The 21,271-nt window shown below is 42.7% G+C and overlaps 1 protein-coding gene across 1 annotated transcript; it reads right to left on the reverse strand.

Annotated features, from left to right (window-relative positions):
- Positions 1 to 6,446: 6,446 nt before the first annotated feature.
- Positions 6,447 to 17,770, reverse strand: LOC121319183 (NAD(P)(+)--arginine ADP-ribosyltransferase 2-like). Its single transcript, XM_041256366.1, has 4 exons — positions 17,622 to 17,770; positions 16,478 to 16,565; positions 13,031 to 13,688; positions 6,447 to 6,754 (listed from the first exon to the last, which is right to left on the reverse strand). The coding sequence occupies exons 2-4, from the start codon at positions 16,553 to 16,555 to the stop codon at positions 6,729 to 6,731; spliced, it is 762 nt and encodes a 253-aa protein (XP_041112300.1). The 5' UTR covers positions 16,556 to 16,565; positions 17,622 to 17,770; the 3' UTR covers positions 6,447 to 6,728.
- Positions 17,771 to 21,271: the final 3,501 nt, after the last annotated feature.

Consider the following 21,271-nt stretch of genomic DNA (forward strand, 5'->3'; position numbering starts at 1 on the left):
TGTTTGTTATATTCTATATTTATTTTATTCAAACCCGAGCTATAAACTGGTTATAATAATGATGCAATAGGTGCTCACCTTATATTTTTTTCTTACGACTTCATTTTTTTTTTTAGCAGTCGTGTTGTGCAACGTGTTTTTCTCGTTGCTTCAGAAAAGCAACCTCAGTGTCTCTTGGGTGGGATGGGTGCAAGAATCTTTCTGTTAAAGGGGACAATAATCTTGTAGCTCTGAGCCAGTCGGGCTCTACCCTTCCAGCAGATATAAGCTCTCAAACCGAGTGCTTAACTTTAAAACACTTATTTGTCTCATTTTTCAAACACGTCACTGCGTTTATGATTCTAAATGCGTTTGGCAATTAAACCCTTTGTGCTGTTTATTATTTTATAAACTCTTGGGAGGTGTTGTTTATGATTGGTAACACTTTTCAAACGTTCATACACGTTTCTAAGGGCTGCCGTTTAAAATCTAAACATTAAACTATTAAACCAGCGCTATGCCTAATCACGACAAACACTGTTATTTGGGAATAGAACTCTTTTTACTGTCGTTTAGATATTAAACGTGTCACACCTTCTGTGGTTTAGTGTGCGGATAAATCGATTTAAAGGGATTGACGGAGGTTTAGAAGGCAGAAGTGTATTATTAAAGCCTGTTCACTGAAGTTTCCACGTAAAACAAAGGAAGCAGACTAACTTTAAATGTGCTACACTATAAAAATTCTACACGAGTAGCATACGATTTAGTTACAGCTGCAAATATTTCTGTGCAGTGTTCGAAGAAGCTTGTCTTTTTACAGTGTACCGCAGTACCTCATTGAACTGCTCATTTGTTTAATTTGACTTAAAATAAATACATAAATAAATAACAAATAAAATCTGCCCTTAAGTACTATTCGAACGGGACTGAAAACAAAACAGTCCTCAGAACAGCAGTAACCTCCCAGACGTGGACGAGAGAAGTCGGTAACATTGCAATCAAATGCCGCAGTTAGCGCTTTCCCACGAGTTCTGGGATCTGGTTCACATTAAAAATCAAATTTAAACAAGGTTAAAAAAAAAAAACACGCATAATTTACCAGTAAAGTGCAGTTAAATGCATGTTGGAAAGCATTCATTTGTATATCTAATATTTGTCTGCTATAAAGCGTTGAAGTGAATAATTATTCGTGTAGGTAAAGCAACTGAGGCACAAACTTATGAATTATATTGCAAACCTGAATACATATAAAACTGCACCAGGCTTATCTAAAATATAATTTAAACAACGTTTAAAAAAAAAAACCGCTTAGCCGGAACCTATACCCTGGACCGGATGTCAGTTACTGGATTTCATGAGGAACCAAAACCACCTGTAAACAGCGCACCAATAAACAGCCTAGATGCGCAGCTATCTACACATACAGATTTGATTGCGGTAATGCTGATCTGTGCAATGCAATTTTGGCAATCGTGTTGTGCAACGTGTTTTTCTCGTTGCTTCAGAAAAGCAGTCTCGGTGTTTTTTAGGATGGGATGGGAGCAAGAATCCTTCTATTAAATAGGACAATAATTGCGCTATTTGATAAAGAAGAAAAAACCGAGCTAAACTAAATAATCCATTTTCACAGTTTTTGGTAAATTTGGTGTTTTTGTTTTTTTAGGTACTGCTGATTCCTATGATCATGTGATCACATGGCTTTTGAGAATAGATCGAATGTGTCAAAATACACTTTGGTAATAGATTGGCAGTTCGAATGATGTTATTTATTTCTTAGATGCCCCCCTTACCCAGATTGACATACATTTGTAAAGAAAAAATCCATCGAGAATTGCAATACAATGTAAGAGCAAGATACAAAATACAATGACTTCAGTCCTAATAAGAGCAAACACAAAACCCAGTCCACGCAGTGTGGAGTAGTGGTTAGGGCTCTGGACTGACTGCGGGGTTGTGGGGTCTACCCCAGGTGGGGGGCACACTGCTGCTGTACACTTTGTGTAAGCAGGTACTTTATCTTGCTTCAGTAAAAGCCCAACTGTAGAAATGGGTAATTGTAAAAAATACAATTGTAAGTTGCTCTGGATAGTAGCGTCTGCTAAGAAATTAACAGTGTCAGTAGATCATCAGGGTAACATACAAGTGGAGTAAGTTGGGAGAAATAAAAAATTCTACAGATTGTAAAGTTTTAATGATATGGCTGTTAAATTTCATTGATGTTCTTAACCGGAGCTGACAATAACAGAAGTGATCATATAATCAGGTTTGACTGACTAATATTCTTTTAGTCCTAACACCTGTCATTCTCTCACTCGTATTCTAGTTTCAAGACGAACTGCATTGTGTTTTTTTTTTTTTAACTTTATTTTTAGATGGCCGGGCGCTCTGTTTCATGTGGTTAACTCAACAGTTTTGAACATGCTGTGAGAATGAAGGAGGTAGACTCACCTTCTGGTTTTGCGGTTTGGAGTCTGTTCATCTTGCAGGAAGCTAGTCAAGAAGAAGGTGGTCTTTTGTTAAGTTTTGTTAAGTTTTATTTTACAACACGTGATATTATTATTATTTCTTAGATCTCTTTACCACAGTAAATTACAGTTGTCCTATAAATACACTTTCTTGTGGTTTCAAATGTCCTTTTTATTTTATTTTTTCTTGACGGTGAATGTGGCAGGGCAAAGCCCTGCCTTATATATAGTTTGGCAGGGAAGGGATTACATTCTCTTCCCTGCCTGTCCGTTGATTGGAGTTAACCGAACAATCAACCCAGCCACCTGTATTAAAAGCAGTCCTCCCTAAGTTAAGATGGGGGAGAGGAGGCTGCACATGGTGTTGTCACCAGTGTAGGTGTCAGCCCAGCCTCTTTTTGTTGTAAGTTTATTGTGTTTTGTGTTTAAACTGTTTGTTTGACCCTCGTCCCACTTTATTTTTGAATGTTTTATTTAATAAATCCCTGTTTTTACCTGCATTGCTGTCTCTGGGCCTCAATCCCTTCCGCTATGCTGCCACAGTGAGTTTCTTTTATTATTTCTTCTTAGGGGCGGCACAGCTCCAGGGTGCTAGATTCGATTCCAGCATCAGGGGTCCAGGGTGTGGTCCTTCCTTGGTGTCTGCTGGATTAGGGTCTGGCTCACCACGAACCTCTAAAGGATTAAGCGATTATGATAATGGAGGGATGATTTTCTTATCCAGGGTGATTTAGAATTTCTACAAATACCATTTTTTATAGTTGGATTTTTACTAGAGCAATCTAGGAGGTAAAGTACCTGCATTCTTGCTTCAGGGTGTAACTAGCTATCTGTGTGTCTATCAGTCTAGGAGGTAAAGTACCTGTCTGCTTGCACAAGGGTACAGCAGCAGTGTGCGCCCCACTTGGGATTGAACCCCCACACAAGACCCTCTGGTCAGGAGTCCAGTTACCCCCTAACCAGTACTCCACGCTGCCGCTCTTTGTGTTTAAGATCAGGATCCCATATGTTCCTACAAATGTTTAAGTAAGGTGTGTGTATTAAATTGCAGTCAGTGGTGCTCTGTTTCCACATGTAACAGGCACACAAAAAACAGCTTCATTTACCCTTTACAGTATAGCTGTGTCTTACAGAATGCAAAAGGCTCCAAATTATATCTAATTTAAGCAGTATAGAGTAGTGGTTCAATCTCAGGTGGAGGGACACACTGCTGCTGTACCCTTGAGCAAGCAGACAGGTACCTTTACCTCCTAGATTGATTGATAGCTAGCTAGTTATATCCTTGAGGAAGCAGGCAGGTATTTTACCTCCTAGATTGCTGCAGTAAACACCCCAGCTGTATAACTGGGTAAGTGGATGTAAAAAATAATTGTAAGTCAACCTGGATAAGGGTGTCTGCTAAGAAATAATAATACAAAATAAAAGCCGGAAAGGTTCTTGCCTGTAAAGACAATGTTGTAGTGCGGCACGGTGGCATGGTGGTTAGCGCTGTGAGGCAGGGTCCGGGTTTGATTCCTGCCTAGGGGTCTGTCTGTGTGGTGTTTGCATGATCGCCCCGTGTTCACATGGGTTTTCTCCGGGTACTCAGTTTCCTCCCACAGTCCAAAGACATGCTGTTCAGGTTGGTTGGTCACTCTAAATTGCCCATGTGTGTGGTGCCCTGCGATGGACTGGCGTCCTGTCCAGGGTGTAGTCCTGCCTTGCATTGCCCTGTGTCTGCCAGGTTAGGCTCCGGCTCTCCGCGACCCTCTAAAGGAATAAGCGGTTTTAATAATGGATGGATGGATAATGTTGTGAGTCATCTGGATCACTATTGTGATTTTGTTGTGAACCAATTCTCATTTACAATAGCGACCTGGCCAAGAGGCAGCATCATTACAGCAAACATAAAACAGTCATAATAAAAACAACAAGAACAACCCACACAAAAACAAACAAAACATGTCAGCAAGCACAGATCTTATTGAACAGTGATATGGTAGGGATGGATTTCATAGGTATTTCCTGTAGCAACATTTTCACTCCAAGAGGTATGAGTAAAGAAATATCTACAGAAGCATCATAGTGCCAATGAGAGAAATAAAGATCTCTGGGCCTCGCCTCTCCAAAGCGGGGGGCCTCATCTCTACTAAGTAGGGGCTACAAAAAGATTTAATTTTTTCATTGCCACTAGGATGCTTCCGTAGATGCCCAAAGCATACATGAAAGATCAAACTGATAAGAGGAAATTCCTGTAAGCTAGTCTCACCTGTGTGACTTTAATCTATTTAAAAAGAATGCAGTTATATTACTGGGCTTCCTATTTTATTGATGAGACCGTGGGAGAGAGTCGCTCTCTGATTAGTTCAGTTAAGGCAGAACTTGGTTATTGTGTCCAAGTGAGTCATTACGAGCTAAGCAGTGGTTGCATGTTGTTATGGTCCCTGTTAAGAGCCTTTTAGAATGCTACTCCCTGGAATTTGAATAGGTGTATTGCTGTGATCTGAGAGATTCATTTGGGAATTAAAAGGACGGGTAAAAGTAAACGAGAGAGCGGTAGAATGGAAGAAAAGAAAGTTATTGCGCAACTGCCTTCTAAAACCAAGTGTTTCATTTTAAAATATTACTTTGCCACACTATTCAAACATGCCATTGCGTTTATGATTCTGAGTGAGTGAGGGGTTGTGACAGAAATATGAGTTCTGGTTGTAAATCTCCCTCCCAACCTGTGAGGGTGCTAAGTAGTGAAAGAGGAAGTCTTTGGACTGGCTGGCCTGACAGTTCGTTTCGTGGGTCGGGAAGTCGGTCAGCCTGGAAGAAGGCTCCACGGTAAACAGCCGACTCTCTGGGCCTCCAGGGTATGTTACTCACACAACTTCCTAGGGTCCGTGTTGAATCTAACCAATCATCGTGCAGAGAGGCGCCTTGAGCTTCAACCAGTCATGGCTCACAGCCTCCATGGCTCAGCCCCTGAGCAGCAGCAGCGCTTGATTCGAAAGAGCGATTCGAGAAGAGGAGCGCAGGATGGTAAGCCATTACCAGAGCTATATACTGTTAATAATAATAATATTAATATGTAATTAATAGTAAATAATCTAATAATAATAAATAACATTTTACTGTATTTGCAGTACTGTATAGCTACGGTGGCTATATACTGTTGAAACGTAATATTTTACTGTATTTAATATTTTAAAAAAAACACGTCTTATTCAACAACACAACAGGGATTCTTACTGAAACTGCTGTAATGAGGAGTCTCATTGAAACTGCTGTGCGATAGCGAGTCTCACTGAAACTGCTGTGCGATAGCGAGTCTCATTGAAACTGCTGTGCGATAGCGAGTCTCATTGACACTGCTGTGCGATAGCGAGTCTCACTGAAACTGTTGTGCGATAGCGAGTCTCATTGAAACTGCTGTGCGATAGCGAGTCTCATTGAAACTGCTGTGCGATAGCGAGTCTCATTGAAACTGCTGTGCGATAGCGAGTCTCATTGAAACTGCTGTGCGATAGCGAGTCTCATTGAAACTGCTGTGCGATAGCGAGTCTCATTGAAACTGCTGTGCGATAGCGAGTCTCATTGAAACTGCTGTGCGATAGAGAGTCTCATTGAAACTGCTATGTAATAGGGAGTCTCATTGAAGCTGCTGTGCAATAGGGGAGTCTCACTGAAACTGCTGTGTCATTGAATGTTATGTAATGGGGAGTCTCATTGAAACTGCTGTGCAATAGGGGAGTCTCACTGAAACTGCTGTGTAATGGGGAGTCTCATTGAATGTTATGTAATGGGGGTTCTCGATGAAGCTGCTGTGCAATAGGGGTCATATTTCTACCCCTGAAGTGCATGAATGCCAGATTATGCTCTACAGTTAAAGTAGTAACTCCACACAGACGCACAAGTGATTTTTCAATGATGCTCAAAAAGCTGTTTTATTGCAGAAAGAAAGACCACGTCAAAAGCCACGGAGAGAGAGAGAGAGAGAGAGAGAGAGAGAGAGAGAGAGAGAGACTCCATACAGTGCTTTTTTTTTTTTTTTTTTTTTTTACTTTTCATGTTCTGAAGATTCAAACACTGACCCTGTATTTCTGAATGTAGCTTTGCTGTTATAAAAGCTGCCAAGTCTTTGACTTAAAAAAAAAACAATAAAAAGAGGTCAGTTAGTGTCTCTTCATCGATTTGAAATGTTTTATATAGCGCACAGCAAATGGCCCACAATGAATGAATTTAGATTGAATATCTGTATTGCGCAGCCTGCGTTAGTCTCGTGACTCGTGTCACGTGACTGTAGACTCAACTCTGACATCACCCGTGTTTCTTTCCTTTATGCACTGCAATGAAAAAGAGAAATAAATGACAAGTGGGTAGCAATGTGAAACACAGACTATATTCATGCAAAAACTGTTCAAGCAATGCTAAGCTTTCTCAAACAAGAAACTGCAAAACTAATGCAATTACTAGTTAACATTTTTGTTTTATTTGGAATCGGCAATTATTTTACCCCCGTTTTCTCCCCAATTTGGAATGCCCAATTACTTTTAAAGAGCCTGTCTGACAGCTGCAACCCCCCTCCCCCCCTGCAGTGACTCAGCTTGAAGAGACGAAGAGAGACAAGTATGACGAGCCGTTTAAACATTTAATCCTCAATTGCTGATATCAAGAGTGGTATTATTGATATCACGGTATCACATTACTGATATCATTATTAAAATTGCTGATATCAGCAATTGAGGATTAAATGTTAAAACAGCTTGCCATAGACAAGCGCACTCAAGCTTCAGTCCTCCGAAACAACAACGTGCTTCAAGCTGTCAAGTGGAGCTGCCTGCTTTCTTTCACACTGCAAGCCAGCTGTGAAGCCAATCGAGCAATCTAAGATACCGCTGTCACTGTAATGACCTAATGCCCAGTTTGTAATGTACCTGGCGTAGGGAGGTTGTTTCACATCGCTCTCTGTCTGGATATTATTATTGTTATATAAATTGGTTTACTTATTGTACATATCATTGTTATTGTGTTTGTATACTGTGATATGTAGTGGGAAAGCTTTGTTTTTAGTCTTTATTTTTAATTATTGTTCTCGAATCTACAGACGTGCTCAAATTTGTTGGTACCATTACAGCTCATTGAAATAATGCTTCATTCCTCCTGAAAAGTGATGAAATTAAAAGCTATTTTATCATGTATACTTGCATGCCTTTGGTATGTCATAGAATAAAGCAAAGAAGCTGTGAAAAGAGATGAATTAGTGCTTATTCTACAAAGATATTCTAAAATGGCCTGGACACATTTGTTGGTACCCCTTAGAAAAGATAATAAATAATTGGATTATAGTGATATTTCAAACTAATTAGTTTCTTTAATTAGTATCACACATGTCTCCAATCTTGTAATCAGTCATTCAGCCTATTTAAATGGAGAAAAGTAGTCACTGTGCTGTTTGGTGTCATTGTGTGCACCACACTGCACATGGACAGGCTGTCCATGTGCAGTGTGGTGGACAAGCTCCTAGAACGAACAGGAGACGACCTGGTAGTAGTCGTCCACATCGGTACAAACAACATTGGAAGAGACAGACCAAAATCCCTGCCAAACAAATTCAGAGAGCTAGGAAGGAAATTAAAAGAGAAAACCAAAACTGTGGTATTTTCTGGTATACTACCGGCACCTTGCAAAGGACCATATGGACAGCTGGAAATAATTAATCAAAACGCATGGCTGAAGACGTGGTGCACACGGGAAGGCTTCACCTATCTTGATCATTGGACCACATTCTACAACGAGGACTATCTGTATAGACGGGATGGACTGCATTTAAATAACAAGGGAACTAGTCTACTCGGAGAAAAGATCCTCAAGCAGGTTCAGAAGCATTTAAACTAGAAAGGAAGGTGGGAGAAATCAACAAAAAAAACAGAAGGGAGACTGCATCAAAACAAGAACAACAACTCAGGTAAGACAACCATTAAATGTATTTATCTAAATGCTAGAAGTATCAGAAAAAAAATTCTAGAACTTGAAGCTACTGCACTAACAGGTAACTATGTTAGGTGATAGGTGTTACAGAAATGTGGTTGTCTGAGAGTGATGGGGACGAATATAATATTTGTGGGTATACACTGTATAGGAAAGACAGGCAGGACAGAAGAGGAGGAGGGGTAGCGCTATACATAAGAAACAGTCTTGAAGCCCAGGTGTTAAACCTGGACAAAGAAAATAAAACCGAATCAATATGGGTCAGAATAACGGACAAAAATTCAAAAGGCATAATAATAGGAGCATGCTATAGACCGCCAGATTCAGACGGTGAGCACAATAATCTGTTATACAATGACATTAGAAATGCGTGTAGCAAAGGAGAAGCCATACTAATGGGGGATTTCAACTTCCCCCAAATAAAATGGGAAAACCCGGTGGGTAGCGCGAAGGATGAAATAGAAATGGTGGAAATGACAAATGACTGCTTCCTAACACAATTTGTCAAGGCACCGACTAGAGGGGAGGCATGCCTTGATTTAGTCTTTTCAAATAACAAAGATAGAATAACTAAAACAGAGGTCAGAGAACCACTGGCAAACTCAGACCACAACATGGTCTCATTTGAAGTGTTTTTTAAATCCCCAAAAGTAATGACTAAAGCTAAGGTTTACAATTTTAGAAAAGCAAACTATGAAGGTATGAAACAGAGACTAACAGAAGTAGATTGGAGTAAAATAGAGAAAACACCCACAGAAGAAGGATGGTTGTTCTTCAAAAATGTAGTACTAGAGGCGCAAAACAATTATATCCCTAAAGTAGACAAATCTAAATGTAAAACTAAATTGCCAAAATGGTTTAATAGATCAATTAAAAAAAAAAATATTCAGCGAAAAAAGGCACTTTACAGAGCATTAAAAAAGGACCAAAAAGAAAGTACACAGAAAGAGTACACAGAACTGCAAACGCAAGTCAAAAAGGAAGTTAGAAAGGCCAAGAGAGAAATAGAAATGAACATTGCTAAGGGAGCTAAAACCAATTCCAAAATGTTTTTCCAATATTACAACAGCAAGCGAACATTCAAAGAGGAGATTAAATGTTTAAGAGATACAAATGGCAAAATCGTAGATGAAGAAAAAAAAATAGCAAATATATTAAATGATTACTTTTCACAAGTTTTTACAAAGGAAGATACTGACAACATGCCCCACATGTCATCCAGTTCCTATCCAGTTTTAAATAACTTTAGCATAACTGAGGCAGAAGTGTTAAAGGGACTAGGAGCTCTTAAAATAAACAAATCCCCTGGGCCGGATGAGATCCTCCCAGTAGTACTCAAAGAAATGAAAGAAGTTATTTACAAACCGCTAACCAAGATCATGCAGCATTCTCTTGACACAGGGGTGGTACCGACAGACTGGAAAATTGCAAACGTAATACCGATCCACAAAAAAGGGAAACAAAACTGAACCAGGTAACTACAGACCAGTAAGCCTGACTTCTATTATATGCAAACTTATGGAAACTATAATAAGATCCAAAATGGAAAATTACCTATATGGTAACAGGGTCCTGGGAGACAGTCAACATGGTTTTAGGAAAGGGAGATCGTGTCTAACTAACTTGCTTGATTTTTTTGAGGATGCAACATCGATAATGGATAATTGCAAAGCATATGACATGGTTTATTTAGATTTCCAGAAAGCTTTTGACAAAGTCCCGCACAAAAGATTAATTCTCAAACTGAACGCAGTTGGGATTCAAGGAAACACATGTACATGGATTAGGGAGTGGTTAACATGTAGAAAACAGAAAGTACTTATTAGAGAAAAAACCTCAGAATGGAGTGTGGTAACCAGTGGTGTACCACAGGGATCAGTATTAGGTCCTCTGCTATTCCTAATCTACATTAATGATTTAGATTCTGGTATAGTAAGCAAACTTGTTAAATTTGCAGACGACACAAAAGTAGGAGTGGCAAACACTGTTGCAGCAGCAAAGGTCATTCAAAATGATCTAGACAAGATTCAGAACTGGGCAGACACATGGCAAATGACATTTAATAGAGAAAAGTGTAAGGTACTGCATGCAGGAAATAAAAATGTACATTATAAATATCATATGGGAGATACTGAAATTGGAGAAGGAATCTATGAAAAAGACCTAGGAGTTTTTGTTGACTCAGAAATGTCTTCATCTAGACAATGTGGGGAAGCTATAAAAAAGGCTAACAAGATGCTCGGATACATTGTGAAAAGTGTTGAATTTAAATCAAGGGAAGTAATGTGAAAACTGTACAATGCACTAGTAAGACCTCATCTTGAATATTGTGTGCAGTTCTGGTCACCTCGCTATAAAAAAGATATTGCTGCTCTAGAAAGAGTGCAAAGAAGAGCGACCAGAATTATTCTGGGCTTAAAAGGCGTGTCATGTGCAGACAGGCTAAAAGAATTGAATCTGTTCAGTCTTGAACAAAGAAGACTACGTGGCGACCTAATTCAAGCATTCAAAATTCTAAAAGGTATTGACAGTGTCGACCCAAGGGACTTTTTCAGCCTGAAAAAAGAAACAAGGACCAGGGGTCACAAATGGAGTTTAGAAAAAGGGGCATTCAGAACAGAAAATAGGAGACACTTTTTTACACAGAGAATTGTGAGGGTCTGGAATCAACTCCCCAGTAATGTTGTTGAAGCTGACACCCTGGGATCCTTCAAGAAGCTGCTTGATGAGATTTTGGGATCAATAAACTACTAACAACCAAACTAGCAAGATGGGCCGAATGGCCTGCTCTCGTTTGTAAACTTTCTTATGTTCTTATGGACCAGAGAAAGCAAAGGAGAGAGTTGTCTGAGGAGATCAGAAAGAAAATAATAGACAGCATGGTAAAGATAAAGGCTACAAGACCATCTCCAAGCAGCTTGATGTTCCTGTGACAGCAGTTACAAATATTATTAAGAAGTTTAAGGTCCATGGAACTGTAGCCAACCTCCCTGGGCGCGGCTGCAAGAGGAAAATCGACCCCAGATTGAACAGAAGGATAGTGCGAATGGTAGAAAAAGTATCAAGGATAACTGCCAAAGAGATACAAGCTGAACTTTTTGAGCAAAAGTTGGCTCCATGCATGACGACCCAGGAGGACTCCACTTTTGAAAGAAAAACATAAAAAAGGCAGACTGGAATTTGCTAAAATGCATATTGACAAGTGAAGCTTTCAAAGAATAGAACACCTTACCTACAGTGAAACATGGAGGAGGCTCGGTTATGTTTTGGGGCTGCTTTGCTGTGCCTGGCACAGGGTGCCTTGAATCTGTGCAGGGCACAATGAAATCTCAAGACTATCAAGGCATTCTGGAGCGAAACGTACTGCCCAGTGTCAGAAAGCTCTGTCTCAGTCGCAGGTCCTCCAACAGGATAATGACCAAAACACACAGCTAAAAGCACCCAAGAATGGATAAGAACAAAACATTGGACTATTCTGAAGTGGCCTTCTATGAGTCCTGATCTGAATCCTATCGAACATCTATGGAAAGAGCTGAAACGTGCAGTCTGGAGAAGGCACCCATCAAACCTGAGACAGCTGGAGCAGTTTGCTCAGGAATAGTGGGCCAAACTACCTGTTAACAGGTGCAGAAGTCTCATTGAGAGCTACAGAGAACATTTGATTGGAGTAATTGCCTCTAAAGGTTGTGCAACAAAATATTAGGTTAGCGGTCCCATCATTTTTGTCCATGTCCTTTTCATTTGTTTTATTATTTACAATATTATGTTGAATAAAAAATCAAAGCAAAGTCTGATTTCTTTTAAACATGGAATAAACAATGGTGGATGCTAAATACTTTTGTCAGTTTCAAGTTATTTCAGAGAAAATTGTGCATTCTTCGTTTTTTGGAGAGGTACCAATAAATTTGAGCACGTCTGTATTTAGAAAATAAAACCGTAACGCAAATAAATACCAATGTATATAGAATACAATAATTATGTTTAATTGGAAATGTTCTCGTGTAAAAATGGAAAATTACAATGAGAAAACATTTAAAAAGTATATTTATAAATCAACCACTAGCAGTATGATGCACGTGCAGTTCACATTGAGAGTGTGTGTGTGTGTGTGTGTGTGTGTGAATGAACACTGTATAAACTAATAACCGTTATTCTTTATGGATGTATATATTGTTTTATATTATTATTTTTGTGTAGCAAATTAATTGGTTTCTTTGATACTTTGACGTATGTAGGAGTGGTATTCAAGGAGGGCCACTTAATTCATTCTTTTCTTCTTTTCTTTTGCCTTGAGACAGGCAGACCGTATGATATGGTAGACTCAATAAACAGTTGTTGGTGAATGACTAATCCAGGGCTGATTCTTTAAAAAAATAAAAATAAATTACACAATGCAAAATAAGGCCTGCTACACTTGGCCAATTTGCCACCCCCTGGGACCTCCTAGCTTCAGCCGGCAATGGCATAGCCCCGGATTGGAATCAGTAATCTCCTACAGGGCACATACTGCACTCCAGCAGAGTGCCTTTACTGGATATGCCACTTGGAAGTCTGCAATCAAGAGTTAAAGGTCGAACTAAACTTCCTGCGTTTTTGAGCCAGATGGCCTGCCACCACATCTCTCTCCTTACCTGCCAGGCAGTTGTAAATGCTTGTGGTTTGTGGCAGTGGTGTCAGTCTGATTTGATTCCCGTTGACGCCCTCCACTCGGAACCTCTCAAATGGCGGCACCAGCACCTCATCTTCAGCGGGGAACTGCGAATAACTTTGAATCGATGCGCCCTGGCACGTGACCATGTAGAAAATTGTTGCAGATCCAAATTGTATAGCTTTTTGTAGGCTTCGTGAAGTGGAGGTGAATTGGCCGAAGCGGACAGTTTTACCCTTGGCCACGCTTGTGGGCTTGGAAACGCCTCTGTACACATTATAACAGTTTTTAAATTTGGTTTTCAGCTTCTTCAGGGCATCGGTTAAGTAAAAATGCAGTGCCTTGAATGGGAACGCCTTGTAATTCTTTCCGCCTCCGTTTCTGACCGCTGTGTTGAAGTCACTGTAAACGCCTGGCATTGTGTAAGCGTAGATGGCAGTGGCTTGTTCTAGAGTCAGATATCCCAGAGATTTGTATTTCATTGCCGATTTTGCGTTGGACCAGGCGGAATTAAATTTTGGGTTCTGTTTCAGTTCTCTAGGCAGGTAAACCTTTTGAACATTTTGTAACATTTTGTCTCTGCAACCTTTATATTGATCATCTAGGGACTGTTTTGCGAAGTCCATCACTATTGGAGAATTCTGAAAATAGAAAAACAAAATGGCTGCCGTTCATGGACAGTACATTTTGAGCAGTGGAAAAAGTCATAATGATCACAAAATCTCCCACTTGGATAAACAGACAAGTTGGGTTTTTTTTGGAATCTCCAATTATTTTCACCCTGTTTTGCCCCAAATTTGGAATGGCCAATTGTTTCTTTAAGCCCTTGTCTCACCACTGCTGCAACCTCACAGTGACTTGGCTGGGGACAGACTTCAAAGTGAAGCCAACCAGACCTGTTGTGTTGTCGGAGGACTAACACAAATCTGGTGTCAACAAGATCTTTTTAAACTTTAGCTCTTCAAGTTTAACTACTGAGTCCATGAACTGATCTCAGGGGGAAGTACTCCAGGATCAGGGTCATGTCTCTGCAGAGTTTGGAATGGCTCATCACAAAACATTTAACAACATCAATCGCTTGTGTGTGCTAATGGTACTAATGCATCTCTTTATTGCTTAAACCACTTGAGAAGTGTGTCTTCTAATTCAGCGTACATCGAAGTGCGCAGCCGTTTACAGGCAGGTGCACATACTAAAGAATCAATCACTGACTTGATTTTCTCCCAACTTTTCCATATCGTATTCACTGTGCTTTTTGACAACCCCAGTTCACTACATAATTGCGCCTGCTTTCGTCCCTTTTTGATTTCACTGATAATGTAGAGTTTATCCTTGAGTAAGATAGACACTCGTTTAGTGCTCGCCATGTTAATACAGCACATGTACTGTAATCAAGAGCAACGCTCAAGCAGCAAGCGTGTAATACCCGCCGCGCAGACGTGCTGCGTGCCATCGTGGTGCGTGCGTAATAACAGGAAGTACACTACCGGTCAAAAGTTTTAGAACACCTCAATTTTTCCAGTTTTATTGAAATTTAAGCAGTTCAAGTCCAGTGAATAACCTGAAATGGTACAAAGGTAAGCGGTAAACTGCCAGAGGTTTTAAAAAAAAAAAAGTTTAGGTTACCAAAAACTGAAAAATAATGTACATTTCAGAGTTATACAAAAAGGCCTTTTTCAGGGAACAAGTAACGGGTTAACAACTTACAGCTGTTCTGCAGCAACGGAAGTAAATTAAGCCTTAAATGTTGATGCTAACAATTCCTACATGTGTCCCAACCTTTGGTGATTACTTACAAACCATCTGTCTGTATAAAAGCAGTGTTGGAACAAACTGTGTTACTACACCCTCTTAAGCATTATTTGGACAGTATTGTACTGCAGGAAGTAGTATATTGCTATCATAATGGCAAGAAAAAGGCAATTAACAAAGGAAGACAGACAGACCATTATAACCCTTAAAAGTGTAGGTCTTTCCTTTAGAGAAATTGCAAAGAAAGCCAAGGTGTCAGTGAGTACAGTTTCCTACACCATCAAAAGGCACTTGGAAACTGGAGGAAACTCTGACAGGAAGAGGTCTGGCAGACCCAAAGCCACAACAGAATCAGAAAACAAGTTTCTGAGAGTCAACAGCTTGCGTGATAGGCGGCTCACAGGACAACAGCTTCAAGCACAGCTTAACACTGGTTGAAGTAAGCAAGTCTCAGTTTCAACTGTGAAGAGAAGACTTCGAGCTGCAGGTTTGACAGGTCGAGTGGCAGTAAGAAAGCCATTGCTAAGATGGCAAAATAAGAAAAAGAGGCTTGCCTGGGCCATGAAGCACCGCCAGTGGACTACTGAAGACTGGAAGAAGGTCTTATGGACCGATGAATCAAAATTTGAAATCTTCGGTTCATCACGCAGGGTTTTTGTACGCCGTCGAGTAGGCGAAAGGATGGTTCCTCGGTGTGTGACACCAACCGTCAAACATGGAGGAGGAAGCGTGATGGTCTGGGGCTCTTTTGCTGGATCCAGAGTTGGCGACTTGCACAGAGTGAGTGGCACCCTGAACCAAAATGGCTACCACAGCATTTTGCAGCGCCATGCAATACCCTCTGGTATACGCCTAGTTGGTCAGGGGTTCATCCTACAGCAAGATAATGACCCAAAACATACCTCCAGGCTATGTCAGAACTACTTTAGAAGAAAAGAACAAGACGGTAGGCTTCAAATCATGGAATGGCCAGCACAGTCTCCAGACTTAAACCCCATCGAGCTGGTTTGGGATGAACTGGACAGAAGGGTGAAAGCAAAGCAACCTACAAGTGCAACACATTTGTGGGAACTTCTGCAACAGTGTTGGGAAGAACTTTCCGAACAATATTTGATTTCCATTGTAGAAAGAATGCCACGAGTGTGTTCGGCTGTTATATCTGCAAAAGGTGGCTACTTTGAGTCAAAAATTTAGATTAAATTTTGTTAAACAAAACGATTCCATGATTTCTTTTTTATCTCCAATTGTTTATTTGTTCTATGCTTTAATTTCAGAGTACATTGAGACATTAAACTGCGTAAATTTCAATAAAAACTGGAAAAATTGAGGTGTTCTAAAACTTTTGACCGGTAGTGCATGTACTATAAGAGTATGCAATAAACAAGCTTTTTAAAATTTTAATATGATATTTATTTGGGCCCATGATACAGGTACATTATATACCAGGTATATTGTAAACAAGTTTGACTATATATATATATATATATATATATATATATATATATATATATATATATATATATATATATATATATATATATATATATAGTACTTGCTCTTAGTTAAACTGGCTCTTAGTTTAGCACTGAAGACAGTTCCTGTTTGTACTGTATTGTGTTGTTAACCTATTCTTTTTTAATGTGGTGAATTGAACATTAAAGGGAAATTACAAACTTACCGGGTTAGGGGCATGAGGGGTCACAAGCTGCGCGGCCAATAGGAGAAGGAAGCAGAATTTCAAGAGGGATACAGCCATCTTCACTGCTCTGTGAGTTTAGATACTCTTTTAGATACTCTTTGGAACATGTATATAACAGTGTAACAAAAAGTTGTTTTTAGCAAAGTAAAGCAAGTGTACATAATGTGTTCTTTGCAAAAATCCATGCAAACATGAAACACTGTAAGACTATCAGTGTTAGATATCGCAAAAACATTTCTGTCCAAAATTAATTGCATTTTATTGTTTAAGGTGTGAATAATTTTGAACCTTCAGTTTTTGAAAAAAAACAAGCAAATACACTGGACAAATATAATTTTGCCAAGTCCAACACTGTAGTAAAGAGCGCAGCAATAAAAAGCCGAGCTGTCCAGCTAACTGCATATATAGATCTGGTTGCGGTAATGCTGATCTAATGCTGAAAAAATGTACAGTATATGAGGAGGCAAAGTGTGTGTGTGTGTGTGTCTGTGTGTGCCTGCTTGTGTGTGTGTGTGTGTGTGTGTGTGTGTGTGTGTGTGTGTGTGTGTGTGTGTGTGTGTGTGTGTGTGTGTGTGTGTGTGTGTGTGTGTGTGTGTGTGTGTGTGTGTGTGTGTGTGTGTGTGTGTGTGTGTGTGTGTGTGTGTGTGTGTGTGTGTGTGTGTGTGTGTGTGTGTGTGTGTGTGTGTGTGTGTGTGTGTGTGTGTGTGTGTGTGTGTGTGTGTGTGTGTGTGTGTGTGTGTGTGTGTGTGTGTGTGTGTGTGTGTGTGTCTGTGTGTGTGTGTGTGTGTGTCTTGTAAAATTGAAGTGTTCTATTAATAAACCGCAGTGTTGACACATAATTAGGTATAACGCTGGTGTTTTGTCACGTGGAACTCCATAGAACTGTTAAACGGTGTGTGTTTAATCTGTCACTCATTTCTACTATAGTTTATAGATTTTGAACAGCAACCCTGATAAATGTTTAAAAAGTGTTACAAATCATAAACACAACAGATTAGACATGAAACAACCTGTGGTGTTTATTTTATAAACATATTTAGAGTAATACACGCAGTGACGTTTTTTAAAAGTGTGACAAATTTTTTAAATTCAAACACTCCTTCTTCGAGTGTACAGTACTTACTCAGTGCAGAGGCTTCTCGTTCAACACAGGTTCAAGTGAAGGCTCACCCCAGTCACCCTTCAGGCAGAGAAAGCAGTTTGTCTTCCTGTGCAGTGAAATTAGTGATACAAGACAAGCTGTGCAGTGAATATATACTGTAACTACAGAAGAAAAAAAAAAAACTAGTGGTTTTTGGTCTTTGAAATTACTAGAAATGAGGGAGAAGTACTAATGCGGTTTTGTTTAGTGTTTTATTTATTTATTTATTTAATGTTGAGCAATTTAAACAGGATATGATTATCATCACACATAGAATACTGTACAGTCATTATTTTTATTTTATTTGTAACAATAATTATATTAGGAATTGCAATCTGAAAAGTTAACCAAGTAGTATTCTAATTCATTTGGGGCTGAATGTTTTACAAAATAAAACAATTCAAAGAAAGTAAATCTCCTGAGGATTCAAGGAAACGCATGTACATGGATTAGGGAGTGGTTAACATGTAGAAAACAGAAAGTACTGATTAGAGGAAAAACCTCAGAATGGAGTGTGATAACCAGCGGTGTAACACAGGGATCAGTATTAGGTCCTCTGCTATTCCTAATCTACATTAATGATTTAGATTCTGGTATAGTAAGCAAACTTGTTAAATTTGCAGACGACACAAAAGTAGGTCTATTTAAATGCCTAAAAGGCAAAACGTCACAAATGACGGCTGGAGAAAAAAATTCCAATTAGCATCCTCGTAAAAGAGGATGCTAAATAAATAGGCATTTAACTAAATTTTAAAAGAAAAACCAGAAAAAGGACTGTAAATTAAATAAGAATTGTAAAAGGGGAGGTGGTACAGAGCACGCCCCCTAGGGTCCACCGGTCGACAAATGATGCCATGTCGCCAGCAGACTCCACGTGGGCGTGCTCTAAATTAATCCGGGAACGGAGGAGGGCCCTGAACATGGCGCCACAGTCAAAGAGACCTTCCCCGCTCATCTTCCGCTTCCTGGTCTTGTAAATGGCCAGTTTAGCAAGAGCCAGGAGCAGATTGACGAGGAGGTCTCTCTTTTTGCTGGAGCCACGAACAGGGTGCCCGAAAATGAGGAGGGTGGGTGAAAAGTGCAGCCAGAACTGCAGCAAGAGGTTCTTCAGCAGCAGGAAGAACGGCTGCAGCCTGGCGCATAAAAAATAAATATGAGCCACCGACTCGGACTGACCGCAGAAAGGGCATGTGGCGTCCGAGTCGGTAAAGTGACGCAGGATCTCTCCTGACGCGAGCGCTCCGTGCAGGACCCTCCAGCCCAGGTCCCCAGCTCCCCTGGAGACCAGCGGGGAGTAAAGGGCCTCCCACTGGGGACCGACGCCCTCCGGCGGTCGGAGGGTCTCCCGCCAAGCGGTGTCTCGGCGGGAGACGAGGGCGGGGAAATGGAGGGTGTGGAGCGTCATCGCATACAGGGTCCTCCTCGACGTCGATGGCAAGGGGGTCGAGGAGAACTGCGAGATCCTGCTCAGGTTGTTCTCGAGGGGGGGCCGAGGGGGGGCTCGGGCCTTGGGTTCGATCAGCAGGACCGGAGAGCCGGGGGTCGGGGGGGTGGGGGTAGATGGCTCGCCGGTCCTGAGAACTCCCTCGAGATACCTGACAGAGTCTGGGTGCAACGCTGCTTTGCACTCCCGGATCGCTCGGCCGGCTGTCCGGACGGACACCCGAGCCGCCCTGGCGACGAGCGCCTCGGGCGTCAGCCACGCTGAGCGTTCGTGATCCAGGAGATCCCAGACTCTGGTCACCTTGGCCGAGATCAGCGCGCGCCGCACCGAGGGGGACTCCAACGCCTGCGCACCTAGGTGGGGGTTGTGCAGCAGGGGCTCCAGCAGGAGTCCTTGGCCCTCGGTCGGCACGGCGTCTCGGCCGACGAAAAACATGCTCCGGGTCCTGAGCAGGTCCTGGTAGAAGACCGGCAGCTCGGGGAGACGGATTCCCCGCAGTTCGATCCAGAAGAGGGCCGGGTCTGCGTACAGGTATCTCTGCAGGGTCTGGAGGCGGAAGGTGTGCACCTGGCTCCTGATGCACACCAACCCTTGCCCCCCCTCGGCGAGAGGGAGGCTCAGAACCGCTGCAGAGACCCAGTGCTTTCCGGCCCAGAAGAAGTCCGTCAGCTTCCTCTGGACCCTGGCCACAAACTCAGGGGGCGGGCTCAGGACGGTGAGTCGATGCCAAAGCATCGACGCCACCAGTTGGTTAATGACCAGAGCCCTTCCCCTGAAGGAAAGCAGTTTGAGCAGACCCGACCACGACCTCAGTCGCGCAGCCACCTTGTCCTCCAACTCCGTCCAGTTGGCGGCGACCGAGGCCTCCGCGGGGCTCAGGTGGACTCCCAGGTATTTGAAGCTGTCCGCGCTCCACTGGAACTGCTGGAGCGCGGCAGGGAGGGAGTCCGCCCGCCAGGGACCCACCAGTAACCCGGAGCATTTGGTCCAGTTGATCCTGGCAGAGGACGCGGCAGAGTAGACGCTCTGGCAGCTCCGCATCCTCTCCAGATCAGCCGGATCCGAGGCCACCAGGAGCACGTCGTCGGCGTAAGCCGACAGGACCACCCTCGTGTCCGGCGCGCCGAGCGCCAACCCCGTGAGCCTCCCGCGAAGGAGGCAGAGGAAGGGCTCGATGCACAGCGCGTACAGTTGTCCGGACAGAGGGCAGCCCTGACGTACTCCTCTCCTGAAAGCGAGGGGCGCGGTCAGGGACCAGTTGACTTTGATCAAGCACTCGGCAGAGGCGTACAGCATCCGGAACAGGCCCACGAAGCGCGGCCCGAATCCGAATGCATGAAGAGATATTCGTGATTCGCCTTCTCCTGATCCAGGGAGAGGAAGGCGACCGACCGACCGGTCCTCCTGCAGTGGTGCAGGAGGTCCCGAACCAGGAAGATGTTGTCGAAAATCGTCCGGTTCGGGACCGTGTAGGACTGGTCGGGGTGGATCACGTCTGCCAGCACGGACTTGAGCCTCAGGGAGGCGGCCTTGGCCACGATTTTGTAGTCCGTGCATAGCAGCGAGACCGGGCGCCAGTTCTTGAGGCTGCGCAGATCCCCTTTCTTGGGCAGGAGCGTGATAACAGCCCGCCTCATCGAAAGGGGCATCTCCCCGGTCTCGTAGGCTTCCGCCAGGACCCGCGCAAAGGCGGGCCCCAGCAAGTCCCAAAACTTCTTGTAGAACTCCACGGTCAGCCCGTCGATGCCCGGCGATTTGTTGTAGGGCATCTGACTGAGGGCGTCGGTGAGCTCGGCCAGGGTCAGGTGGCCCTCGAACTCGTCCCGCACGCCCCCGCTGACCGTGGGAAGCCCATCCCACAGAACCCTGCACGCGTCGGAGTCGACGGGATCCGGAGAGAAGAGGGCAGAGTAGAAGGCCCTGGCCCTCTCGTTCACGCTCTCCGGATCCGTCAGAAGGGAGCCGTCCTCCGCCAGGAGGCAGGTGATGTTTTTACGGTCTCCCTTCTTTTTCTCCAACGCGTAGAAGAAGTGTGTGCTGCGGTCCATCTCCCGAAGGAACTGGACCCGCGAGCGCACAAACGCCCCCCGGGACCGCTGGAGCCGCAGGTCCCGCAGGGTGCTCTTCTTCTCCTCGTACGCGCTCTGCTCGAGTTGGTTCCCGCGAGCCAGGCGGCTCTCCAGACTGA

Source organism: Polyodon spathula, chromosome 8 (genome assembly GCF_017654505.1).
Source record: "Polyodon spathula isolate WHYD16114869_AA chromosome 8, ASM1765450v1, whole genome shotgun sequence".
Taxonomy (NCBI): Eukaryota; Metazoa; Chordata; class Actinopteri; order Acipenseriformes; family Polyodontidae; genus Polyodon; species Polyodon spathula.

Coding starts and splice junctions, on each gene's coding strand:
- LOC121319183 (XM_041256366.1), bottom strand. CDS start 16,555: ATGGCTGTATCCCTCTTGAAATTCTGCTTCCTTCTCCTATTGGCCGCG. Junction 13,689..16,477: donor CCCCTCATGCCCCTAACCCG/GTAAGTTTGTAA, acceptor TTCTATTTTCAG/AATTCTCCAATAGTGATGGA. Junction 6,755..13,030: donor CATTTACAACTGCCTGGCAG/GTAAGGAGAGAG, acceptor TTTTCATTGCAG/TGCATAAAGGAAAGAAACAC.